The sequence below is a fragment of the Podospora pseudoanserina genome, assembly GCF_035222485.1.
Source record: "Podospora pseudoanserina strain CBS 124.78 chromosome 7 map unlocalized CBS124.78p_7, whole genome shotgun sequence".
Lineage (NCBI taxonomy): Eukaryota > Fungi > Ascomycota > Sordariomycetes > Sordariales > Podosporaceae > Podospora > Podospora pseudoanserina.
The window spans coordinates 577,797-601,734 of NW_026946671.1; the positions used below are offsets into that span (position 1 = coordinate 577,797).

A 23,938-nucleotide genomic window follows, 5' to 3' on the forward strand; every position below is an offset into this window, starting at 1 on the left:
TGTTGAACATGCACAAGTACAAAAAGCGTTCCTCATTATACGTAACCAATAGTTCATTCGCAGGCTATGGATAAGGAATCAACAAATAGGTATACCCCTAGGTAAGCAGAGAGTTTCACAATCACACTCCATCAAGTATTATACAATCTCATCGGCCCCCCCCCAACCCTTGATCACAATTACCATCCCCCCGCTCAAGGACCGCAAGCACCAAACAAAAACTCATAATTCCCATTTTTGCTTTGCCATGAAAGTGATAATCTCATCATCATGAAACTCCTATGAACCAACAAAAATAAAACTCCCTGCTCAACGCGTAAGACCCCCCCTTGATCTACCCACCAGTGTCCACCACCCAACCCCAAACCCCATCAATACCGCTACCGTGCCCGCAGTCATCAACCTAGGAGATAACTGAATGAGTCAACGCAAAAGGCAAACAACGGTGCTGAAGAAAAAAGAAGAAAAACACCACGAGAAAACAGGCCGGGAATCGTCCAGTTCACAAGTGTTGCCGGGGTAGTAGCGAAAATAACAAATGTCTTACGTCGTGTTTCGTTTTTTGCCGCCACATAATCTGCTGATGAAGCCTCCGATGATGTCCACAAAGAGCAGCCGGAAAAAGGCCTGGATCCAGCTCACCCCATTGTGCTCAACGCCCGTCGTTCGGTTCGATACTGGACTTGTAACCCTAGGAATCTCTTGTTCAACTTCGGGTGCTGGAGCGGCTCTCTTCTTGAGGCTGTTGGTGTTGTTGGCCGACTCAAGGGCCGTGGTATGCGATGATTCGGCAATCTCATCGTCGGTGGCTCTCTCTCCGACAGCCACAGGTGCAGGAGCAGCGGACCTATCGTCAGGGACCTGTGCTTCGGCTTCGTCGGCTACCTTGGAGGTGTTAGAGTGGTCCTCAAGCGAAAGGCCGTTGGCTTTCGTAGGTGCGGCGTCGCCAGAGGCCTCGAGCGGCGGTGTGTCCCTGAACAGAATATCGCCGGCGGTCTTAGGGGCTTCGGTGGTCCTAGGGCTGATGCTATCCTTCAGGGAAACACCTTCGTCATCTTCCGATCGGGGTTTCAAAGAGCTGGGCCTGGACTTCATTTCTGGGTTAGAAAATATAATAGGTGATGGGGTAGTTCCGTTTTCCTCGCTGGCGGGCTCTTCGGCTTCCGAAATGACTTGAAGGGAGGGTGACACCGGGACGGAGGACGCAGAGCCATGGGAGGGCCTAGGTACCTCAAGATGCTGTGAACCTCGATGGGAAGTAGGGATTGACGAATCGCCAAGGATGTAGTCGGTGATATCTTGCGTTCCTTCCAGGGGAGAGTTGATGACAGGGGAAGGGGGGACGCCTTCAAAGGACGCCTGATCCTCGTTGAGACTCGTCTCCAGTTTACGTACTGTATCGATAATTTCCTCTCGGTTGGATGGGAAACGTTCCAGTGTGGGATCATTCAAGTCGATCTGATCAGGGTCAATGTCCTCCATTGGTGACCTGTCGTCGCTGCTTTCACGTCGCTCGACAGCATCACCGGGCGTAGGGGGGCTGGGACACTCGTGAGGGAACAGCGGCGACTTGAGGGCAGGAAGCTCATCGCCTTGGCTGGCGCTTGGGGGGCCGAGGAGGTTGTCGTCGTCGTCGTCGTCGTCAATATGGGGCTCCGAGATGAGGATGGCCTGTTGGTGTCAGTACTGTGTGCATACGTATCAACTAGGATGTGGAAGATCATACATCAACCCGGTCCAAAACCTCCGCGGTATCCGCAACTTCTGCAGCGGTTTCCGCGGTTTTGGACATGGGAGTAGGTGCCCTCTCGAGCAAGCCGTCTCTTGGATCCTTTGCCGGAACTTCTTCGTGCAGAAGCGCAGCAGAATCAGCAACCTCGGCGGCAGTCTTCACAAAGTCTGGAGTGCCAGCACCAGACTGTGTTCGGATCTCCTGAGCCTTGATGGCTTCCAGTATGCTACCATTGGGCAACACAATGTTGGTAGTCGTGGAGTCCTTGACGCGAATCTTTGGGACGTCGCTCTCTTCAGACACCTCGGTCGGCTTCTTCAAATCTTCAACCACTTCGGTCGATTCCTTGGGGTCTTCAGACTTTTCTGTTACCGCGGTCTGTTCCTTGGATGCTTCAGGCTGTTCAGAAGTCTCAGTTGCTTCATTTGGAGCCTGGGGAACCACCTCTGGCTGCTTTGGAGCTTCAACCTCCTTGGGCACATGAGTCTCCTCGACTGTCTCAGTAGGTTGCTTGGGAGCTTCATCCTCCTTGCCGGCCTCGACTGGCTGTTTGGGGGCTTGAGTCTCCTCAATTGACTGCATTGGAGCTTCAGCCTCCTTGGGTTCTTCCACCGGCTTCTTCGGGGCTGGGGTCTCTTCGACCACCTCAGTTGGCTTCAAAGGTTCAGCCGCTTCAGGTACCGTGACTGACTCCTGCGGGGCCTGGGTCTCTTCAACCACCTCAATTGGTTTGAAAGCCTTGGCCTCTTCAGGTTCTTCGGCTGACTCCTTTTGACCTTGAAACTTTTCGGGAAGCCCGGCTGGTTCATCGGAAGACTTTTCTTCGCCCACCACAGCCGGCTTCTTGTCCTCGATCGAATCAGGTTTCGATCTGTCTACGTTAGTATGAGTGACCATAGTATTTTGTGTGCCCTTACTCTTTTGGTGGTTGAATCTCCAGCTCGTGATTGGTGTTGCCAGAAGAATCAGTCACGGTTGGCTGACCCGGTGCCAAATCCCACCAATCACCGTTTCCAATGCGGAATTTGTATTGGTGCTTGGATCCAATCTCACCAATAACTTCTTTCGAAAAGACATGCTCGCCATTCTGATCGGTGGTGTAGGACATCTCCTCGGGAGTCCATGGTGGGTTCGAGAAGGTGCCGGCCACATAGATGGGCGGCTGCGTGCCGGGCTTCTCGTATGTAACGACGACGGGAACCTTGTCCGACGGCATGGCAGGCGGGCGGTTGACGGGTGGATGTGATGGGTAGCCGGCAGGTAGTTTGGATCAAGGACGAGATGACGGCGTCATCGAAGTACCACGGGTGACGAGGTGGTTCTGGGGATGCTGATGCTGGTTGATGATACCGAGCAGAAGAAAAGTAAACTGCTGGTGGTTGAGTTGACAACAGGTAATGGAGAGAAAAGGTAGGCAAAGGGGTAAAAGAGGTAAGTAAAGGTAAGGTAGCGAGGTCGAGAATGCGCCGCACCCAATTGTTTCAGGGCGAGTTCCCCTTCCAAGTTCCCATCACGCCACTGGCTCTGCGAGGGGTGTGGGACTTAATCAAGGCCGGCAGGAATCGCGCGGGGCAGAGTTGCACGGCAGAAGAGGCTAGAAGGAGCAATGCACCAAGCTACTGTCTTCACCGTCACTCTGAAAGATAAGGAAAGGGAGGGGTGATGGAAGACCTACAACGATAGCGATGATAGCTCTGTCCCATCCACCGCAGGAAATCAAAGCGGTCTGAAGACTGGACACGGGCAGGCAATTCCAAAAAAATGTCGAGTCTCAAAATTTTATTTCGGCCTCACCGAACTCGGGGGGCTGGACAAAGAAATGGACTCATAGTGCCAGCAAACACCAGCAGCTGAATTCCAAGCTGGTGTGGTTTCTCCTCCCCAAGCTCCTCCAAGCTGCTGCACGTCGACCCAAACGGCCAGGATATCCCAGCCTGAGCGGGCATGTTTTTGGGCGGCACGAAGTAATGATAACGATATGAGGTACAGCAGTGGTCAGCAAGCTCCTCCAGCTGTTACTGAAATGCCCGTTAACTGGTGCTTGAACGGCCCATTAGCTCTGGAGCTAGCAGCTAGCGTCGATCCCCCGCCCGGTCCGCCAAGAACCGACAAGGCCTTTCAGTGCGTCATCGACAGCGGTGACAGGCCGGGCGCTGCTTGGCGGTAACCTTGGGCAAAAACCTCGACTAAACAATTACTGCCACCTCCCACCGCCTTATTTTCAGGTGCAACTGCAGGGTTCCATCTCAGCATCCCCTCACGACGACGCTTCCCCAAAGCTCCAGTTATATAAACAAAATCCCATTTTTGACGTCGTCTTGGTTGTGGTCCTCGCTATCTTCTTGCATTAGTTCAGGCATTCATCAGGAAACTGGCCAGGTAGATATTTTGAAGACTGCTCTTCACCTGCTCTCTCATCTTTTTTTATTGCGAAACATTGTCGCAAAACCACGCGAGATCTTCGACGGGACTCTTGGCATCAAATACATCAAATACCCCCTGTACCCTGGTTGACGACCGCTTCCCGACTGCTGTCTTGTCTCGGAAATATTCCAGAAATCAATTTTGGAGGAAGTGAATACACTTTGCATATCGACGCCCCCGACCCTCTTTTTCCTGTATCTCTCGGCAGGCTAGGCATCTTAAGAGCGCAAAAAAAAGAAGAACCTGATTAGGCACCGTTAGGCTTCCTGCAACTCAACGTCCCCCATCGCCGTTGTCACCGCCCGCTCCAACACACCTCGCATCCGAAGCAGACCACGTCAAACCCACCACTTGCAACGTTCCGACAATGGCGGCACTACCCCCCGATACGATCCAGGTGAAGCGCAAACGTGGCATCGATGATGCCCCTGTCGACTTTCTCCGTGTGTGCCTCTAAACCTCGTCTATCCATGCGACCATCGCTGTACTGACCAACTGTGTATCGCAGGGGTCGATAGGAGCAAGCGGTATCGCATCATCTCTGAGGAGGTCGGCTGGGTCTATCAGCGCAAGCAGGTTGCGTCCGAGCAGGAAAAGAAGCCAAAACATGACGCCAGCCTTGGAGTTCCTACCATTGTGCCTACCCAGGAAGGCGATGAGAAGCGACTAAATCGCCCCAAGAAAACCCCCAGGGCCCCGAGCACCAATGCCTCCACGACGCTTGAGCCCGTGCCTGCGTTGGTGCCCGCAACAGTGCTGGCGCCGGAGGCATCCGATTCGAGCGACCAGACAGTTAAACTGCGTAAATTCCACTTGTCGAGGCCCAACTCGTCACAACCATCTGCTGGCGTGACCAAGAAGCGCGGTGCCACTGCCGTCTTTGTTGAGAGAGGCCCAAAGAGACAAAAGTCCGCAATCCTGACCCCCCAGGTTGTGAAGGAGATTCTCGACCAACCCAACCCAACACAATCCTCAACCAGTTCTTCGCCTGCCAAGGATTTACCTTCATCCTCACAAGAAGCGGAGAAGAAGCCCGTTGTCTACAAGCGACCAGGAACCAAACCTAGGAACAAGACATCAGCATCCGAATCGGGAACAACCTCGAAGCCCTCTGTACCCCCCTCCATGCACAATCGAAGAGCCGACATGGACGAGCTCTCCAGGGTTATGGATACCTGGACACTGGGTGAAATCAGCAAGAATCTAGACCGAGTGGAGCAACTCAATGCCAAATCGAAGTCCAGCCCAGCCAAGTCCCGGTTCCAACCAAAGGCACCCAAGCTCCGCTATCATGAGCGGCATCCGACAGAGAACGTGGCCCAACAGCAACGCGCTAAGGACCAAGCGGCCCCGGCTGCAGCTGCATCAACCTCTGCTATGGACATCGACATGATTGACACCTCGGACGACGATGATTATGTGATTGAGACGTACGAGCGTGTCCCCGTTGAGCGGCTGCGGGACCAGGCGGTACCAGCCCACCGTATCGGGTTGCTTGTTTTTGACAATGAGCCCGATGTCGCCGACTTCTTTTACGGCAATGATGATGAAACCGATGATGAGTTCCCTGAAGATGAGGATGACGAGAACGGTGAGCAGCTTGAAGCCCTCAGCAAAATGTACCGCAAACGCTAACAGCTCTGCAGCGGAGAACTACTATGCCCATGAATATCCCGACGAGGAGCTCGAGTGGAGCGATGAGTTTGATCACAACGCTTATCACTATGCAGCCCAGAATTTCTCAGAGAACGAGGAGTGGGACGACCGTGACTTTGCGGATGAAGCCTGGGATGCCGGCGACACAGTCAAGAACTTTTGAAGGGGCAACAAGCAGCGTGGATCTTATGAGTGGTGGTCTCCAGAGTTCGATGGGGAAAGCATTTTATACCAGTTATAAAGAGGAAATGATACCCTGGGCATGTCCCGCGTTTAGTGTAGTTATTTACATGTTTTCTATGTCCAGTAGTCTTTGTTGTGTTGTGTAGTTGGTCAGGGCAGTGTGGTAAGAGGACTTGCGAGGTACCTGTTTGAGAATAGTTAGCTAGAAGGGAGATTTCCAGAGGAAGCCTCCAGTAAATACTACGGGTGCATGGTCTAGTGGTATGATTTTCGCTTCGCATCCTTTCAAAAGGTGCGATTATATTGTGAACGGTCCCCGGTTCAATCCCGGGTGCATCCAAATTTCTTTTGCCCAACTTTAGTGTCAAGTTGACACTATTTTGGCTTTGTCTTTTTGGGGCTTGGTTTCGTTTGGTCACTAACCCACCGGCCTCCAACAGAAAACAATAGCACTTTGTGTGTTAATCCGCCAAGTCCGTTCTTTTAGGACGTGAGACATACAACTTTCAATTTCTCGGGCCCGTCGGAGAAGTCTTCACCACTTGGCCACTCTCATGCTTTTTTGGCGGTTCAAACACCAGTTTATGAGCCTCAAGCAACCTCACCTGTTTATTCCGTCGAAACCTGAGTTTACCATCGCATAACAATGGCCTTCGTTCCTGCCAAAGATAACACATCTCGCCAGGCTGCGTCATAGATATATCATGGGAAGGTACAAGGCTCTGTGTGGTGGAAGGAACATCCTGTAACCGCTAGTCTTTCGGCGCCGTCCACCGGAGCAGCTATCATTATGGCACATAAATCACTTCCACATCATGAGTTTTCCGCACGTCTTTCGGGAGAAATCGTCTGTTAAATCCTCGGGTCAGCCCAGAGTGACCCGCTACCACCTCGTCTCAACGGTAGTGTCGATTGACCATAAGCCCAGAATCCTCAAGTGGCGTTCCTCCGGCCCAGAGGCGTGTAGCTACACTGACTTATTATCGTGTTCCTCACCGCGGAGATAAAAGCAGTCCGGGACCCAGCCCTGACGGACAGGTATGTGGCTTCACAGTTCCCTGGACCCCTATAACACTAAGACCTTTTTTTCCAGCCGTCGTGTTGTCTCTGCCCGTTCGATAATATTTCGACTTTAAACTTTGGCGTGCCCGAGTCGGGATAGCCGGACCACACAGGGCAGCTGGTACTCTCTTAAGCTTGGTGTTGCCCCGGTCTCTTGGTAGCCTGGACTGGTCATGTCGATCGATTTCTGCTTTTTGAGGTCTCTCACAAAGATCGACAACGGTGTTTTCCCTCCTAAACTTGAACGACGACCACGCCGACAACGCCGCCGCGATGAAGCTGTCCCGTGTTGGGGCCAGGCTGTTAGCTGCTGCCACGACGCTCGTCCCAGTGGTGGTGTTGGCTTGCGACGGTTGCTTCGGTCCCATTGAGGAGCATGTTTCAAAGCATGTGCGTGTCGTGAAACGCATGCAACCTGGGGCACTGGATGCGAGCTATGGTCCTACAAGGCCGTTGCAATGGGGGCAGTTGAATGTGTTGCATACAGTCAGTTGAGCTTCCCCTTCTATTTTCGCCGATACATGACACTTCTTACCGCAGTGACAACAAAGGATACTGTATGGGTCTCTGCTCACACGTTATAACCAGTCCGATACCCACGGATGGCTATCCGGCCACATCAAGGAGGCGAATTATGGCGCAGACTGGGGCGACTATGTCTCGTTTGTGGCAAGCATGAAAAGGACGGCCGAAGACCTCAAGGTGGACCTACTTCTTGTAGACTCTGGAGATCTTCATGATGGTACTGGCTTGAGTGACTCTACTACACCAAATGGAGAGATATCGAATGAGATCTTTGTCCAGCAGACCGGATATGATTTGCTGACTCTTGGTGCGTTCCTTATTTCCATTCATTCCCAAATTTTCTCATCAGTTCATACTTACATCTGTGACTGAAGGTAACCATGAGTTGTATGCCTCCGAAGTGGCCTACCAGACATTCAACAATTTTAGCAGGGCCTGGGGTGACAAGTACTTGACTTCCAATGTAGAAATCATGAACCCTGACACTCAGGAGTGGGAGCACATTGGAAAGACGCACAAGTACTTTACTACAAAACATGGTATGTCGCTTCCCCATTTTCGGCTGGATAAGCGTAACTGATAGTCTTTCTCAGGTCTTCGCATCATGGCTTTCGGTGTTCTCTTTGACTTCACTGGTACGTGTCAGTCTTCACATCCGGAACGAGCATATCTAACCTGAGCAGCCAATACAAATGCCTCACGGATCACCAAGGCGGCGGATATGATCAAGCAGGACTGGTTCCAGCAAGCGGTTCATCATCCCAAACCTATTGATGTCTTCCTTGTTCTTGGCCACAACTCAGCACGTCCTGGACGCCAGGCCAGTACCTTGAAGACTGTCTACTCTGCCATTCGGGAGGCCCATCCTGACACTCCGATTCAGATATTTGGTACGTATTGTCTGTTCGCATAGAGTGAGAGAAACCAACGTATCACAGGTGGGCATAGTCACATGCGGGACTTTGTTGTCTATGACCAAAGCTCTACCGCTTCTGAATCTGGTCGATACTGCGAATCTCTTGGCTGGTTTTCCATGTCGGGCTTCAACTCTTCCAACAGCGGTTTTACTGGCCCTCTCAACCCCAAAGGCGTCCCCAACCCCAACCGAACGGCCGTTGTCGCCAACCCAGTGAACCCTACCCCCATCGACAAGAGGAGTAAGCAAAAAACCTCTCCCTTCCTCTACTCCCGTCGATATCTCGACTGGAACCGTCTTACCTTTGACTATCACGCCCCCGGCTCGCAGTTCCTCCACAACGACATTCTCTCCCGCCCCAACTTCATCTCCTCCCCCTCTAGCTCATCTAACAGCTCATCCCAGCTGAAACAACTCGGTGCTCAAATCTCGTCTAGTATCACATCCTACCGCCATCAATTGGGCTTGGGAAAGGTATATGGGTGCACGCCACAGACGTTTTGGGTGACCGGGGCGCCGTTCATGGCGCCGAACTCGATGTACACCTTTTTGGCGGACGCAATGGCCCATCAGATTCTGAACCCAAAGAGGGCAAAGGTTCCGAGGGTTCATATCAGCAATACGGGAATGGCGAGATTTGACTTGCACAAGGGACCGTTCACGATGGATGATAGTTATATCACCTCGCCGTTTCCCAGCTTGGTGGTGTATATTCCCGAGGTGCCATGGGAGATGGCGAGGGGGGTGCTGGAGCGGATGAATAAGAAGGGCGCGGGGCAGGGGAGGAGGGTTGAGTATAATACCACGTCTGTCGGTGACCCCAAGGGAAAGAGAGAATTTGGGGTCTGGCAAGGAGAGGAGTGTGTCAACCCACCGGTTGAACAGTTTGGGGCTATGGGGAAGAGAAAGGTCTTGGGGAAGAGGGAAGAAATTATGGGGGTGCCGGTGGGTAATGGTGGTGGGGGAAGGCAAGAGGTGTTGGAGGTGGGGTATACGACCGAGGATGACTTTGGGGTGGACGGGGATGATACGATTCATGCGAGAATCGCCAACTATGCGATTCCGGCCTATTTTGGGACTACCGCTGGGTTTCCGGAGTGGAAGAAGGGGGGGAGGAAGGGACGGAGGCAGGAGCCAAGGGTGGTGGATTTGGTTTTTAATGATTTGTAAGTTTTCCTTCCCTGGGAAATGAATGTGTGGATATGGGCCGACAATGGACAGTATCAACGATGATCTACTTGCCGCACTTGGGGGGAACTACACGGCGGACGACATCAAGTTTTACATGGAGCCATCAAACTACACGCTGAGAGACTTCTTGGTGCCATATGTGGAACAAAACTGGCAGGCGGGGATGCCGATGTGTGAGATTTCAAGGAGAAGGCCTCACGTTGGGTGAACGGGGGGGGGCAAAGTTCTATTAGGTTTTTATGTTCTTCTTTTTATTTTTTGGGTGGCGTTGATGGGAGTGAAAAAGTAGGTACAGAAAAGCTGTGCGATATATGACTTTGAGTTGTGTTAATCTACGGATGGGAAAATCGAAGGAGGACGGCGATCCGGGTGATTATAGACATGAGTTTTTCGAACGAAATTTTAGAGCATTGACTTGGACTGTGATGTGGTGGGGAAATACAATAATGTTTAATGATCAATTGAACAATGGATGCACAGATTTTATCATGTCATGTATCTCTGATGCCCTAGAGGGCCCATCCCTAGCCAGTTCAAAAGCCTTGTTTTATCGGATATTGGTCATTTCTATCAGCATGGTGAAGAGACCTTGGCAACAATCCATCAATGATTTGCCTCCGGACCTTGGTTTTTCATCCTCATACAAGTCAGCTATATTTCCTCGGCCATGTCTTGTGTGTCTTCTGACACGGTATCAGACCAGGACTTCTGCCTTGCATCTCGATACATATGTAGCGCTTCATCTCTTCGCGGTGGGATTCTGGTATTGTGGTTGAGATGGAGTCTGCAGTTGTCGACCTTGTCTATTTGATGGGTGTTGGGAATCGCAGGGTTTTCCTAACATGAAGCTCGGGGTTAGTTGGGTTTTGTTTGTGGTATAGGTAGATAGTCTTCGGGCTGTTTGAGTATGGAGGGGATTATGCTAGGTAGAGGAAGGATACACAGGTAGTTCTTTGCAAGCTTTGAATGGTGTCCATTTTATTATTCGTGTTATTCTTTTCTCTTGGTTTGGGGAGTGTCTATTTTTCTATACATAGTGTTGCTTTTTTCCTTCGCGAGGGTGGGGGGTTGTCTTTCTACGAGTGTTTTTGTGTTCAGAATCCGTGAGTGGTATTTATATTTATGTTTGACCTTGGCTACTGCATCAAGGATGGTGGTCCTCGGCAAGGCTCGAAGTGAGATGAAGAAACATCAGAGCTTGATATCTGGACAATTTTACTTAAGTTCTATGTGACTATACCCGTACTCTGATAACGGATAATGTTCAACTGTGGAATCTCATCATGTATATAGAGATCTTCCACCGACTTTAGGCAGGTGCCTGCCGAGTGTTGAACAGTGGAAGGCGCACCCAATGTCCATCTAATCTGTATGTTGCCTGCCTGTCCAGGTACAATGAGAATTTTGACTGAGGCAGTTGCGGTGTAGCTAGGCTGGGAAGGAACAAGACAGGGGCTGCCTTCCATCTCTGGCTGAGTAAAGGCGATGGTCAGGCTGCCAGTCTGGATGGACGCTTTCTCTCTTGCCGGTGTGCCCCCGCATGACTTTTCTATCCCAAGCATCTTCACCATCAATGTACGATCCCTGCCACCGCGCAATACACCATCAAGCGGCCTATTTACTGACAAAATAACAGAAATTTTACTTCTAACCACGTCTCTAAACTGAAGCGGAAGCGGGTGTTTCATCTGAGGCAGTCGCCGACAAGCAGAGAACCAGTTTTCCAATTTCCCCAGCACAAGAGCATATCACTTGTTCCTTATCCCGACGCATGGCTGGTCGAATCAACAAAACAGACTGTCCAGACGATCTGCTGCCATCGAACCGCCATCGTCATCTTCAATGTGTTGATCAGTTCATGTCCTTGGATCAACAACTTGCTCGCCATATGTTCACCCCAACTTTTGACAACACTCCAACCCCATGAGCATCGAAACATGTGAACGGCGTGGCGAGTCGGGCTATCCAAACTGTCATCTTGCTGGCAATGCAGGTCTCGGCGACCGGCAACGGAAAGTGTCAGACATCTGAAAGGATGACACTGAGCGCTCGACGGTAAGGCGTGTATGTACAGTACATACCTGTTCAAACCTTACTCCAGACCGACAGACACTGACATAGCTGCTAGCCCCTGCCTCGCCTCCATCACAAGACAAACCCATTCACCGAGATCACGCCAGGCAGACCGTCCCCACCGGACTACTCGCATGTAGGCCGTTTGCCATTTGAGCTCTTTGCCGGAATGACGTCGCGGCGCGGCAACGGCTCAGCGTCGGTTGGCGGTGGCTAGAGAGCGTTTCTTTCGACGGTGCCTTTCGACGTGCCTTTCGACAGTGCGTCATTATAGCGATACTGGGTCAAGGCGGCTAGTGACACCTGTCCGGTCTCTGCCTGGGTTTCCTTGGTACCTGTCAAAGCAGCTGTCAAGCGATATCGCATTCTGAGATGACATTGATGTGTTTTGGGGCAGATTTCCGGCAACTGACTAACCCCATAACAGCCTCGACCAGGTCTCGCAGGCAACAAGGCAATACCGGCTCGCGCCGTTGAATGACACCGGGACATTCGGCCTCTGCCACTTTTGCCCGCCGCGCCGACCGTCTTGTCCCTGTCTGCCGTTGTCACGAACACCTCGCTAGCGTCAAAAAAGCTTAACTCATGTTAAACCACAAGCTTGCCCCTGAGCTCCTGCTGCGCCCGTATCAGAGGCTAACAAGGGGCATGCATGGGGAGAACAAAGATCGTTTCGAACCCGATCATTCGATCGCCACTTTCTCGGCCTTCAATCCCTCTTCCGATACTTGTTCGTTATGTAGTTCAACAGCCAGGTCAGCGGCTAATGCCGGACAATGTGCTCACGATCGAGCTGTATCCTCACCTTTAGCAACGTCCAGAGCTACAGCTTCCAAATTGGATCGTCCCGAGTTTGGCTGCCCATGTTCGCATCGGTTAGGCAGTGCAGCTTTTCTTTCTGCTACCATAGTTCCCGCGTTGGTCATGAGGCAGATGTGGTGGCGGGGCATGATCCAGGAGGTCCGGCGGAAACCCGAAGCCTGTTCATTTGGGCGAGACATTTGACGCCTCCCGCTTGCTGACGCTGAAGATGAGAGAATATGTTCCCGGATACTCATTCTACCCCCATAGTGGCCCATCCCACACCGGGACCCGCAAGCGAAACCGACAAGTGTGCGGGTATACAAAGTCGTGACTGGTAATGACTGGTTCGGATGTGTCATTCAGCAAGACATTCTCATCTTGACAACCCTGTTCGCCAACCTCATTGCCGCCCTTTTCCTTCCCCACCCCTCACAAAACAACAACATGTCGCCGGGACAGGGCCAGCATTTTCACTAGCACACCCCATGCTTTGCTGCTGTCACCCACCGATCTCGGTAGCACAGATCTCCCTTTAGCTTGCTGTAGTGCTGCTCATCTGTCTACCCATCATGCCATTCCGTTTGTCGGTTTCTGCCAACATGTTGTTATATGTATGTAGGTAGAGACCTGTCGTGTTAGCAGGGATCGGGTGGAGGATGAGTCGACTTCCACGCGGAGCAAGTGCCGTCATTCACATGGAAGCCATGTATTCTGGTAAGGTTTTGTATAGTTTACTGATTTTTGGTTCTGGTAGTAGCAGACTCACCGGGTATGTGGGTGTGTCACCGAACAAGGACTCTCGGAACCACCCAACGACCGGGCAAGGTATCTGTTGTGGTTTCTCGGGTTCACTTGGCTTGAGACATTTTGTCAATTTGCTATGTGGTCAACCTCCGTCCCCTTCCCCCAGCCTGCCCGCCAACCCAGTCCAATGTGCTGGCACACACAGTAAATAGCCACAGGGCCTATCATCTTGGTATTATTTGCTTCGATTCGATTTCGGGTTGTGACCGACTGGCCTTTTCCATTTATTATCTATACTCCCGAGAGACAAAGAAGAAGAGTTTGCTGTTGTAAGTTTGGGAATAAGAAAAAGAAGAAGGAAGAGAGTAAGGTTGGCACTGCGGAATAAGCGACAGGCAGGTGTGATGTATCCGCTGTTACACTTACACAAGACGACTCACGCGTTCGTTTTCGGCTGTGGGGCAGAGGGGGGTAGGGGGAATAGTTAGTACCTACCTACCCCAAGTGTGTGTTTTCTTTTGCTTTCGGTTTATTCAGGTAGTTTCTTCTTCTTGACCGCTTTCTTGGGTAGGGGTTAATCATGGGATTAATGCACAGTCTCTTTGTGTTTCCTGACGTTTGGGGGGAGTCAAATGTGTGACCTGTTTTCGTCTTGCAGATTTTTTAGACAGAAAATCTGTAAAAATGGCATGATGGGTAGGTATCGTGATATACTACAGGTGGTGGAGGTTTTATTTCATGGAGGGAGCATTTTTCGGATAGCAGTGCTCCATGCTCTTTAGGTCAAGCAGTTCCCCTGTCCTGGTAAGAAAGGTACCTGAGGTAGGTAGCTCAGGTTCATTGTGGTTGTGTGGTGGCGGTTGTGTGTGTGTGTGTGTGTGTGTGTGTGGGTGTGGGTGTGGGGGGGACGACATATGCTTTGCTGTATATGCCATCTGAGGGGAAGTGTTGGAATGTACATGTCGTGGGTGGGTTGGGCAACAGTTTGGCCGAGATGGAAAGTAAGGTAGTTATGGGGGTATAAAGTGAGGCGTTTCTCGTTTCAGGAGTGGCGGTCTGTAAAGTGGTTGGGTCGTACATTTTCTCCTTTTTAGGCATTTCTGAGTGGGAAGATCGTGTTTACTATTGCTCTGATTTGTTGTTATTTATTGGTCTCCAGAGAAGGAGAGAAGGCTGGGTTGACCAGTTATTTTGGGGGTGGGGGGAGGTGTTGATCAACCTGTTCGTAGGTAGAGCCAGAAATTTGTGTGTGTGGGGGGGGATTTAGGTACTGCTAGACACCACATGCCCAGAAGCAAACAGTATTAAAGCGGAAAAGAAGCAAGCTTTCCCTAGGTAAGGTCCATGAAAACCCCCCTCCTTTCCCATAACCGGAACCGACGCAACCTCTTGACACGAACCATTGAGATCTCATCTACTACATACTACCCGTCTGCAGTAGGTACATAAGTGAACGCCACAAAATGTACGAATGACACGATGAACAACGGGGGATGGGGACGCTATGCCCCTTCTGTCAGCACTTACAGTACAGATATTAGGCCTCATGCAGCAGCAGCTGCTGCTGCTGATGCTGCTGCTGCTGCCTAGGTGGGTGAGTTGAGTGGCGACGGGACTTCTCCTGCTTGTCTGCAGTATCCGTTGCTTCCGGGTGGTGGGTGAATACCTTGGAGGAAGGAAAACAGAGGCACGTTACATTCCGAGATCCTAGACCTGCCGATTGTTTTCCCAAAACCCTGCGAGGCATGTCTTGGGTGATCTGAGACAGGAAGAGCTGTCCTCGCTCGATTTATTACCTTCGCTTGGAGGCACAACTAGTGGATGCAGGTGTCGGCAGCTTGCACGGTAGGAAGGCGATTAGTGGTTTGCCCCTGTTGAGGTGCATGTCCGTGTGGGTGAGATTGACGAGGTGGTTTTGGCAGGTGATTGCTTGCCTGGTCCTGAATGCTTTCGTCCATGTGATGAATCTGTTGATTTGATGTGTTTCGATGATGGTTGGTTTGCAAAGCATTGTCACGATGCAAAAGCATAATATTGAGATATACAATTTGTTTTCAATTTTTGAGTATTCTCTTTCTCTCTCTCTCCCACCGCGTCTTTGCAGCGCTCCTTCTTTCTACCCTATATATAAAACCCCTTTGGAAGCGTGTAATAACGCCTGTATTCTAGATATTCTAGACCCTTTTTTTCTCCCCAAAAAGTAGTAAAAGAAGTTTCCAGAAAATCTTGCTTCTCCCCTCGCCATCTTCAACACTTGAGAAAAACGTGTGTGAGAACGTTTGGTATCTCTCTAGAAATACAAGCAACAATGAGGGAAAAACACCAAAAAGTTCTCAGCCTCGAGTCAAACTCCTTTCTGCGACTTGATACCCCAAAAGCCTAAACAGAGACGCCGGAAAATGACAATGATAAAAATGCTGATGACAAAAAATGTAAGGCAGAATCCATCATGCTTTCCAGCAGTTAAACGCCTCCCTTAAAGGGGAAAAAAAAAGGAAAAAAGAAAACCAAAAGAAAAAAAAGAAAAAAAAAAAAAAGAAAAAAAAAAGCGCAAGGCCGGACTTGTTGTTTGATAAAATACATCTGAAAAATAAACCGCGGCCGGAAACAAAAGGTCCAGACCGGCCCAAAAGGTCGAAGAGAAAAAGACGTTGAACAAAGAAAACAAAAAAAGCCGTTGAGATCATTCTCAATTTCGCGGCAAATAGGCGACCGGTGGTGCTAGGGTGCTAGCCGAACCGTTGACGTCGTGTTCGGTTAAACGCTGCCCCGACTCATGCTGACGGCGTGGCGGCGCTTAAGGCTCTCCAGGTCATCCTCGTAGGCGCTGCCGTCTCCATCGCTCATGGGGCTGTCCCGCTTTCCAAGGCCCATGTCGTATTCGCCGCGCTCGGTAGAAGTGAGAAGCTTGCCGTCGGCGTTGCGGCCCGCCGAGGACATGGCATCCGATTCGGCGCGCGCGTTATTAAGCATAACGGGGAGCTGGCGCCGGCGGGCGTTGATGAACCAGTTGGAGATTTGATCTGGTTGTCAACGGTTAGTGGTGACCATGAACAAACGGTGTGGCGTTACTCACTCATTTGGAGGCCCGTTTGGCGCATGAGCTCCTGCTTCTCATCCTCGGTCGGGTATGGGTGGTGCAAATGAGCGACGAACCAGGCACGAAGCTTATCTGTCGTCTCCTTGGGCAAGTTCCCGCGACGCTTGCGCTGCTTGTTCTCGCCGTTCATGCCCATGCCTCCCAGCTCACCAACGCGCATGTACTCTGGGTAGCCCGAGCCGTAACCACCGGCCGAGAAAGGGGTGCGGTCGAAAGGCCCAACAGAGCTCATTGAGAGCGACTGAACGCGCGAGGGATGGTGGTAGCCAAAGTAGGCGCTAGATCGGTGGTGAGAGGGGTAGCCCTCCCCAGAATTGGAGCTAGAGTGGCCTCCCATGATGTGACGAAAGTTGTCGGGATAATCATCCTCGCTTGAAGGACCACGAATCCGAGGCATCGTCGCCGAGCGCTGATCAAAGTTCATGGTGGGAAGCCTTGGCAGGGTAGGCCGACTCATGTATCGGTCTGAAGATTCGATGGGTGCTGACTCCCTCATGGATGGGAGATTTCGGTGCGAGGCGTAGGGGCTTCTCCGAGATGGGCTCCTCGCCCAGGTCTCGTTCAAGGACCTAGAAGCGATGGCGGGCGACATTCCCCGGCCTCCGTGATACTCTCGCTGAGGGCTGGGGTACACTCTTGGGATCTGGCTTCCACGCTCATCCCTGTCTTCCCCGACCGACAACCGCCTGCGCTTGTTCTGGTTTGGTGAATGTGTGTAGGAAGGTGGAGTGATGGCGCCAGCTGGGTATCCTGCAACAGGTGATGCTACCGAGGATGGTACTCTAGTGTTGGCGTCTGAAGGCCTCGACTGCATCGAAAGCTCAGGAATCATCTGGTTCTCTTGTTAGCTGACCACGACCACCGAATAAACATTCCCGGGTCAATTACCTGTCGAATCGAGGGGAGAGCAACCCTCTCGGGCTCACTCGGCCTTCTCGAGTTGAAGCCATAATCGGCTTGTCTGTGCTCGTCCCAAGCAAACTCACGCTTGAACGCAGAGTGAGGGGAAGGTTGGGCCATGGCGATCATCGACATGGTGTTGTAGTTTTCGGTTTCTTGTCCGCGAACACGATAAGAGGATGCTGAAGGGCTATATTCCATGTGGAACAAATAGAGCAAAACTGTTTCAGATGCCTGCTACACAGCGAGCAACTTTCTATGAGAAAGATCGAAGGCGAAAACTTGGCTCTCTCGGTGATGATATGATGTCAGGAGGTTGGAGAGTTCGGCAGAAGCGAAGAAGTGGTGATGTTTCGAGTCCTGCCGAGTTCAGAATGGGATGATGATGATGTATCGATGCAATGAAGCAGGGAGGTTTGGATGAAAGGGGGCGAGTGATATGAGTCCTTTTGTACAGCGTGCCGGTTGCGTCCCAGGTGCCAGGACCGCCTTCCCAAATCTCGATTTAAGTTGACGATTGGATACAATGGGTTTTGACGCACAGATGGCGTACCCAAATAAAAAAAAATAAAAAAAGAGTTGCTAGACAAAGTGTCGACGCAGTCGCAACGGCGGGAAGCTTAATTCGAAACCGCTACTATCAAGAAGCGAACAGGTCAAGCTATCCAGGCTAGAAAGGTCAGCAAATTCCCTAGTGGTCTCCGAGAGACATTGGGCGCTGGTTGAGGGAAAACGGTCCGCTCATCGACAGTCGAGGCTTTTGCAGCTTTGGTGAGAGGGCGGAAGCAAGTTTTGAGGAAAGGCAAGGAAGAGGCTCAACGGGAGTTATATTAAAAGCTGGAGCAGGTTGAGATCGTATGGGGCCACCCTAACGCACAACAAGGCCGGGCATGCGAGCAGGGGGGCGAGGATGACATCGACACCAGCCAGGGGAACCAGGACAAGCAGCTGGTCCAGAGAGTACGAGTACGTATTGTGGATAGCTGTCTGTACAATACGCCCTGTACTGTAAGTACAGACGGAGTGAGAAACAGAACAAAGACAGACGGGCAGGTCGGCAGGGCGGGAGGACAGGGTCAAGGGCAGTTCGGCTGTGGCCCGGTCCTTGGAGCATGGGGTGGGGGAGGGAAGAACCAGTGTGGAGTGTGAGAGCCGGGTTTGCCAGTTGCCAGACGGAGAGCACTGCGTTATTGGGGAAGTGATAGGATAGCGTTCTGCAAGACCGCGTAAGGTCCCTAGTGTAGGGCCTTTTTCGAACAATGTGAGAAACCCCGGGTCCGAAAGACAGGAAACGGACGGCAACAGTGTCATGTAACCCTCCCCTCTGTCTGCTTGCTGTCTGCTGCTGCGTCAGCGGGTCAGGGCCTGCGGCAGCAATGGGGTGGCGTTGCCTTGGTGTGGTGGTTGTGGTGGTGGTGGTGAATGATGGTGATGGTGGTGGTGGGACAGCGGCGAGATTTTCCAGACGGGATTCCTGAAGCTTTGGGAGGTGCAGTTGTCGTGCCGGGGATGGTGCTTCTCCTCGTTGTAGCAAGTAGCAAGGCTTGAGAGAGGGAAGACGAGGCCCATGTGAGAAGGTACTCCGTGCTCCGTGCATGGGGGATTGTACTGTACAGTACCGAGGAACAGGAGCAGGAGACGGGCCAAGTACTAGAGAGGTAAGGTAGGTAGGTAGGGGAGATGCACGAGACGTTGGCCGACAGGGGTCTTCGCTAAGACCCATGGACAGCCTACTCCCTCCCCGGCACCCCCCGTCATGGTTTCGGTGGGCCACCCCCAGTCTCCTTGCACGACGGTTGGCGAAGCTAGATGAAATTGCCCGATGGAAGAAGATTCTCTGACAGGGGGATCCCTTCCACGCGTGCCATCGCATCTGCAGACACGCCCTCCCAGCCCAGTGCGTGCACCAATTCACAGTCCACTGCACCACGCCAAGCAGAGCACACGGGAGTTGTGTCCTGTTCGAGCTGCTCGGAGGAAGCGCCGTAGCTTTCCGCTGGGTCCTGCGCACTTTTTGACAACATACCACACTCCCACAGCCATCTCAGCCCTGCCTCTTTTGGTGAATGAGAACCCGGGAGACGAACACACTCCCATGCCCGTGGCCGGCGGTGACGTGCGGAACCAGCCCGGCGAGTCTCCTGAAGGAGAACAACGACTGATTGATGAGAGCAGAGCAGAGCAGCAGGGCAGCCCGAGGGTGTGGAATGAAACGACAGTCTTAGCTGACTAGGAACAGTGAAACTTGCCGTTCACGGGCTCACCCACGGCGCTGGGTGCTGTCTGGACTCAACTGTAAGTGATGTGATTAGCTAGGAGCATGGGAATGTGAATCGTGAAATGTGAACCGCAATTCCGAAAGCCCATGCACCGCGTAGTGTGAGGTCATGGCGTGGTGTTGGTGCTGCGGCTAGCATATTCAGTGGGTGCCTCGGTGCCTGACTGTCATTCGGCGACTGCCTGACTACTGACGTGATGTGGATTTCAAGTGGTTTCTGCATCCCCAGAAGTTGAGTTTGCTTTTGCTGTCATTTCGATCCCGGTTGACAAAAGTCCGAAAAGCATCGGACTGGAGATAAATTGCTCGCAAAGGGCCGAGTTTGGTGCTGTGAACTGGCCTGGCATTGGTTGGCATCTGGACACTGTCTGCCACTGCAGCCACACTACACTACTGCTCCCTAGGAGCACAGGGCACCCTCTGCACAGTGACCTGGAATCCCTTCTGACCGGCCAGAGCCAAGCGCCGGCAACCGCGACTTAACAACTAGAGCGGGATAATCAAAAGTCAAATGACAGATCAGTAATCTGTTTGCCGCGCCATGATTCAGATCATCACTCAAATATTAGCACGGGCTATCAAGCCACCCGTTCCTGGCGAAACCCGGCGAGCGAGAGCTGTCACTGAGCAAGAGCCGGAAGTGGGGTGGGGTGGTGGGGTGGGGATGCGATCGTAGCTGCCAGATCTGACTTGATTTTTTGACATTTCAAGTGGGGGGACCACCATCAGGCAGGTGAGGCAGGCGGGCAACCTGGAAGCTCGTCATCGAAATTCCAAAGTTCCCTCCTCCTTTGCCTCCCACATTTCATAATCATACCTACCCTATTCCTCACCCCATCGATCACGCCAGTCTCGGCCGGGTCAGCATGCCGTACACGTACACTACACTACAACTACCAACGATCTGCGGGGAGTGCCGTCCCGCCATGGTTTGATAGCAGCAGCCAGGAGGCACATTGTTGGATGGCTGTTGCTTTTGCCCGGTAACGACAGGTCTAGCAATCCGCCATATCACAAACCCCCAAGCCGAGATTGGCCAACTGACGCTATTTGTAGGCACCGAGACGCTTCCTGCAGGTCCCAATCCTCTGGACCTCGAATGAAGATTTCGGGACGGGGTGGTTCAGCTACCATCTGCTTGGGCCGCAGGCAGCTTATCTGGACGAGAGGGGACCGAGGACAGCCGATCTTCCGCGCCGATCGTCACAAGCCATCAAAGCCCAAAAGCCTATCTATCTTACCAACCCAGCCTGTCGGAACAGCCTCCGATGGATGGGAACTGTATTTCCTTCCGCCTTTCCGTCGTGGTGCGACGCAGCGACTCTGTGCGTGCTGCACATCAGACGCGGTCGATGCCTCTGGTCTGAAAGTCTATGTATGTTCATGAAAAGCGTCGTCGTCGACACATGCCAAGTAGAGGTTTTGTTGATTACAGATTTGGCAAGGCGTTCGGGCACCAGTTCGATCAATTAAGGTGAGATTGTGAGACATCCTGGCCATGTATGCCATCGGAACCTGGCGATTGGCTGCTCGGTGAGCCTGTGGGGGTCAGCAACGGTCATGAAACTAATTGCCGGGCTCTGATCTAGATTGCGATTGGTCCCCTCAGATCTGTCAAACCAAACTGGGAAGTTCTCTGGTCAGGTCCCCGAGTGGAAAGCCAACATCCAGACATCAACACACGGCCCTCCGGATTGCCCATCCGTCCCGGCAATTGCGTGCAGTCCTTCGCCGTCTTCATCGCCGTCTCTCTGGCACCGGATCGACGAGCACTTTCATCAACTGGTGACGGACAAACCACGGCAACGGACCTTGCTACCTTGCTCTGCGGAACCATTGCACACCGGCGACGCGCCAGCCTGCTGACGTTTCAACGTCTTATTAATATCAACCTTCTGCCAGGCTCGACTAGCTGCATGACTTGGGCGTCGGAGCTACATTCCAGATGTGCACAGTTAGGGAAAGTGCGTGAAACACATTTAGACCAAGCGCTGTGGAAGAGAAGGCAGAAGGCTACCGCCTGCCCTTCCATGTCACGGTGGAAGTGTCCTGTACAACCGTCTGTCCTCCAGCTCGTGGGAAACCTATGTATCCTCGTGTTTTACACGTCAAGCGGTGAGGAGCTCAGCCGACTCACACATGACACCTGGGGGCCAATCAAGACCTGCGCCAATACTCTGGGCTATCCAGCCATCACACAAGTGTTCAATGGATTGCTGCACAAGACCGGACGGGGAAAGGCAGCGAGTATCCTCATAATATCGACTGCCTCGGAAACCACAGCACGTCTACCCCCCAAGACTGCCCACAGCTGCTCGGCTCGATTTGCCATTGTGCGGACGATCGATCTCTGTCAAGCAGTGGCATCTGTGGCGTCTCTCGCGACCTCAGCTGAGGGGGAGGGCTTGTCATATATATGAAGCAGCAACCGCCCCCAGCTGCACGTCAGTTCCGAAGAGACCGCTGCGCCGTGGGCAACCCCCCCGCCCACTACCCAACAACGAACCAATATGGGTTGCACACAGATCGGTGTCCCGTCAGGATGTTGGGGACTGACGCGGGGAAGATGCGATTCGTAGTGGCACAAGCTGGCTGGGCTCTGGCTGCTGACTCCTAGTGTCCTGTATAGAGGTTTCCGGCTTCATCAGACGCGGAGATCTCGCATCCAAGACATTTGCTAGGCCGAATGTGCCAGCACATACATGCTGCACGATCAAGACCATCGTCACTTCAAATACCTGACAAAATGCCCTGTACGCCCCGAAGAACTACAACTGTTCTGGGCGGAGCGTCGTCCATCCTAGTCGACTGGACCACCAACAACCTTCCCCAACCACCACTACCGCTAACCACCATCCCGATAACACCCCGCCATTGCCGCTCCGATCGGCTAGAATCAACCGAGAAGTTGCTCCACCAACGTGGTAGCAGGTGTGAATCCAGGATTCCAGTTCATCCCGCCTGAAGCTGTTCCTCCTGGGCTGCAGGTGAACATTGAAACGGCCCTTGATGCTTCACCACTGTCTCTTCACGTACGATGTTTCTGCGCAACAGATGGAGCGCCTACATGGGTCGAGATAGTAGACCTGGCCTCCAATTTCTGGCCGACATTGCTTTGTAAATTTCAACGACACCTTACGAGAAACAGGTCAGGAGAGCCACATATTACATGCCATGTCGTGCAAGCTGGCGAGTTGATCGAGGCTCCGAACACGAAGGGGTTGAAATTCGACTTGCTGCCCAACATTATTGACAGAGAGGCAACTGGTGTTTCCTCGTTCGGTGACGTACATATTCGTAGGTGTATGACAGTAAGCCTATTTTCTGCCGGTACCCCCAAAGGGCAGCTCAAATTGTGCGGTTGTCGCCCAACGCCGAGGCTTACGTTCTCTGTTGGTGAGAGGTCCTTTCGTCTGTCACCTGACAGCACCATGCTCCGCAAGCCGTCTTTGGAACGAACCACACAGCCAGGGCCAGGCAATCTCGCAAGCGCCATCCCTTCTAGGACAGGCGCGAGGCTATTCCAAACCGTGTCGTCCCCGTGTCGTCCCCGGGTCACCCCCGGGTCACCCCCGGGTCGCGTCCCGCTTCGTCCCATCTTATGGCCGCTCAGTCAGCATCATGACGGGCAACTGCGGGTGCTGGATTCTTGCGCAACAATTTCTGGAATGGACAGGGGAAAAGACGCGATGTCTGACCCAGGGGGGCTCGCCAAGAGGAGTTAGGGAAACAAAAGTCAACTGGGGAGGGCATTGCCCGCACCAGGGGTACCCCTGATTTCGCAGACAGACCGGGGTGTCGCTCTGTACGGTACGGTAATTCAAGTGTAATAATACAGATGATGACACTTTGCGCAGGATGGACAACGCGGACAAGCGGACAAGCCAGCAAGAAACCCCCGCTCGGAAGGTGAGCAATACCTGACTCTCTTTGCCGGATCATCAACCGCAGCAACCAGTAGTGCTCCGACCCCCGAGCCGGCCAAATCTGGACATTGATACATAAGGCCCGGCGCCCACATCCCGGCCTGTCAATGCTTGTCATTGACCCTGACCGGGGTTACAGAAAACGATTTACACGGGACAGTCTCGGCGATCCTCTCATCAGCAAGCTCACTGACATCAGAACCGGTCACAGGGAGGAGCGCATCCGATGGTTTGAGAATCTGGTTGCAGCATATGCATCTCTATTCCAAAGGCATCAATCGAACAATCGATCTTTTTCAGCTTCCCAAGATCGGGCCACTGCAGCCGTCATTGGCCAGCTGTGTTCGGAGAAACCATAGCAGTTGATTACCACGCCAAACCGATGACAAGGCGTGGGGACAGCAAATGCATCCTTGTTTGGGCC

At 52.4% G+C, this 23,938-nt stretch overlaps 5 protein-coding genes and 1 non-coding gene across 6 annotated transcripts; 3 read left to right on the top strand and 3 right to left on the bottom strand.

Annotated features, from left to right (window-relative positions):
- Positions 1-36: 36 nt before the first annotated feature.
- Positions 37-2,948, bottom strand: QC764_708600 (uncharacterized protein; the record flags this gene model as incomplete). Its single annotated transcript, XM_062950481.1, has 3 exons — positions 37-1,671; positions 1,727-2,603; positions 2,650-2,948. The coding sequence occupies 3 exons, from the start codon at positions 2,946-2,948 to the stop codon at positions 544-546; spliced, it is 2,304 nt and encodes a 767-aa protein (XP_062796500.1). The 3' UTR covers positions 37-543.
- A 54-nt stretch (positions 2,949-3,002) lies between these two features.
- Positions 3,003-3,678, bottom strand: QC764_0103650 (uncharacterized protein; the record flags this gene model as incomplete). Its single annotated transcript, XM_062941099.1, has 2 exons — positions 3,003-3,101; positions 3,577-3,678. 2 exons carry the CDS (start codon positions 3,676-3,678, stop codon positions 3,003-3,005), a joined length of 201 nt encoding a protein of 66 aa, XP_062796501.1.
- A 266-nt stretch (positions 3,679-3,944) lies between these two features.
- On the top strand, positions 3,945-6,144 carry QC764_708610 (uncharacterized protein). The gene is made up of 3 exons (XM_062950482.1): positions 3,945-4,599; positions 4,665-5,747; positions 5,803-6,144. Exons 1-3 carry the CDS (start codon positions 4,524-4,526, stop codon positions 5,973-5,975), a joined length of 1,332 nt encoding a protein of 443 aa, XP_062796502.1. The 5' UTR covers positions 3,945-4,523; the 3' UTR covers positions 5,976-6,144.
- Positions 6,145-6,239: 95 nt separating this feature from the next.
- QC764_0103670 lies at positions 6,240-6,335 on the top strand. The gene has a single exon. It is a non-coding gene; the product is annotated as a tRNA-Ala (tRNA).
- A 476-nt stretch (positions 6,336-6,811) lies between these two features.
- On the top strand, positions 6,812-10,053 carry QC764_0103680 (uncharacterized protein). The gene is made up of 8 exons (XM_062941100.1): positions 6,812-7,033; positions 7,089-7,543; positions 7,646-7,889; positions 7,957-8,121; positions 8,176-8,217; positions 8,266-8,472; positions 8,521-9,664; positions 9,720-10,053. The coding sequence occupies exons 2-8, from the start codon at positions 7,331-7,333 to the stop codon at positions 9,895-9,897; spliced, it is 2,193 nt and encodes a 730-aa protein (XP_062796503.1). The 5' UTR covers positions 6,812-7,033; positions 7,089-7,330; the 3' UTR covers positions 9,898-10,053.
- Positions 10,054-15,357: 5,304 nt separating this feature from the next.
- CUP9 (homeodomain superfamily) lies at positions 15,358-18,105 on the bottom strand. Its single transcript, XM_062950483.1, has 2 exons — positions 16,387-18,105; positions 15,358-16,333 (listed from the first exon to the last, which is right to left on the bottom strand). The coding sequence occupies exons 1-2, from the start codon at positions 17,240-17,242 to the stop codon at positions 16,068-16,070; spliced, it is 1,122 nt and encodes a 373-aa protein (XP_062796504.1). The 5' UTR covers positions 17,243-18,105; the 3' UTR covers positions 15,358-16,067.
- Positions 18,106-23,938: the final 5,833 nt, after the last annotated feature.

Excerpts from the sequence above, each read along its gene's own strand:
- QC764_708610 (XM_062950482.1), top strand. The coding sequence starts at position 4,524 with ATGGCGGCACTACCCCCCGATACGATCCAGGTGAAGCGCAAACGTGGC. Across the intron at positions 4,600-4,664 it reads TGCCCCTGTCGACTTTCTCC|GGGTCGATAGGAGCAAGCGG; the intron begins GTGTGTGCCTCT and ends TGTGTATCGCAG. Across the intron at positions 5,748-5,802 it reads AGATGAGGATGACGAGAACG|CGGAGAACTACTATGCCCAT; the intron begins GTGAGCAGCTTG and ends ACAGCTCTGCAG.
- QC764_0103680 (XM_062941100.1), top strand. The coding sequence starts at position 7,331 with ATGAAGCTGTCCCGTGTTGGGGCCAGGCTGTTAGCTGCTGCCACGACG. Across the intron at positions 7,544-7,645 it reads AGTTGAATGTGTTGCATACA|TCCGATACCCACGGATGGCT; the intron begins GTCAGTTGAGCT and ends CGTTATAACCAG. Across the intron at positions 9,665-9,719 it reads GATTTGGTTTTTAATGATTT|TATCAACGATGATCTACTTG; the intron begins GTAAGTTTTCCT and ends GACAATGGACAG.
- CUP9 (XM_062950483.1), bottom strand. The coding sequence starts at position 17,242 with ATGATTCCTGAGCTTTCGATGCAGTCGAGGCCTTCAGACGCCAACACT. Across the intron at positions 16,334-16,386 it reads CCAAACGGGCCTCCAAATGA|ATCAAATCTCCAACTGGTTC; the intron begins GTGAGTAACGCC and ends GTTGACAACCAG.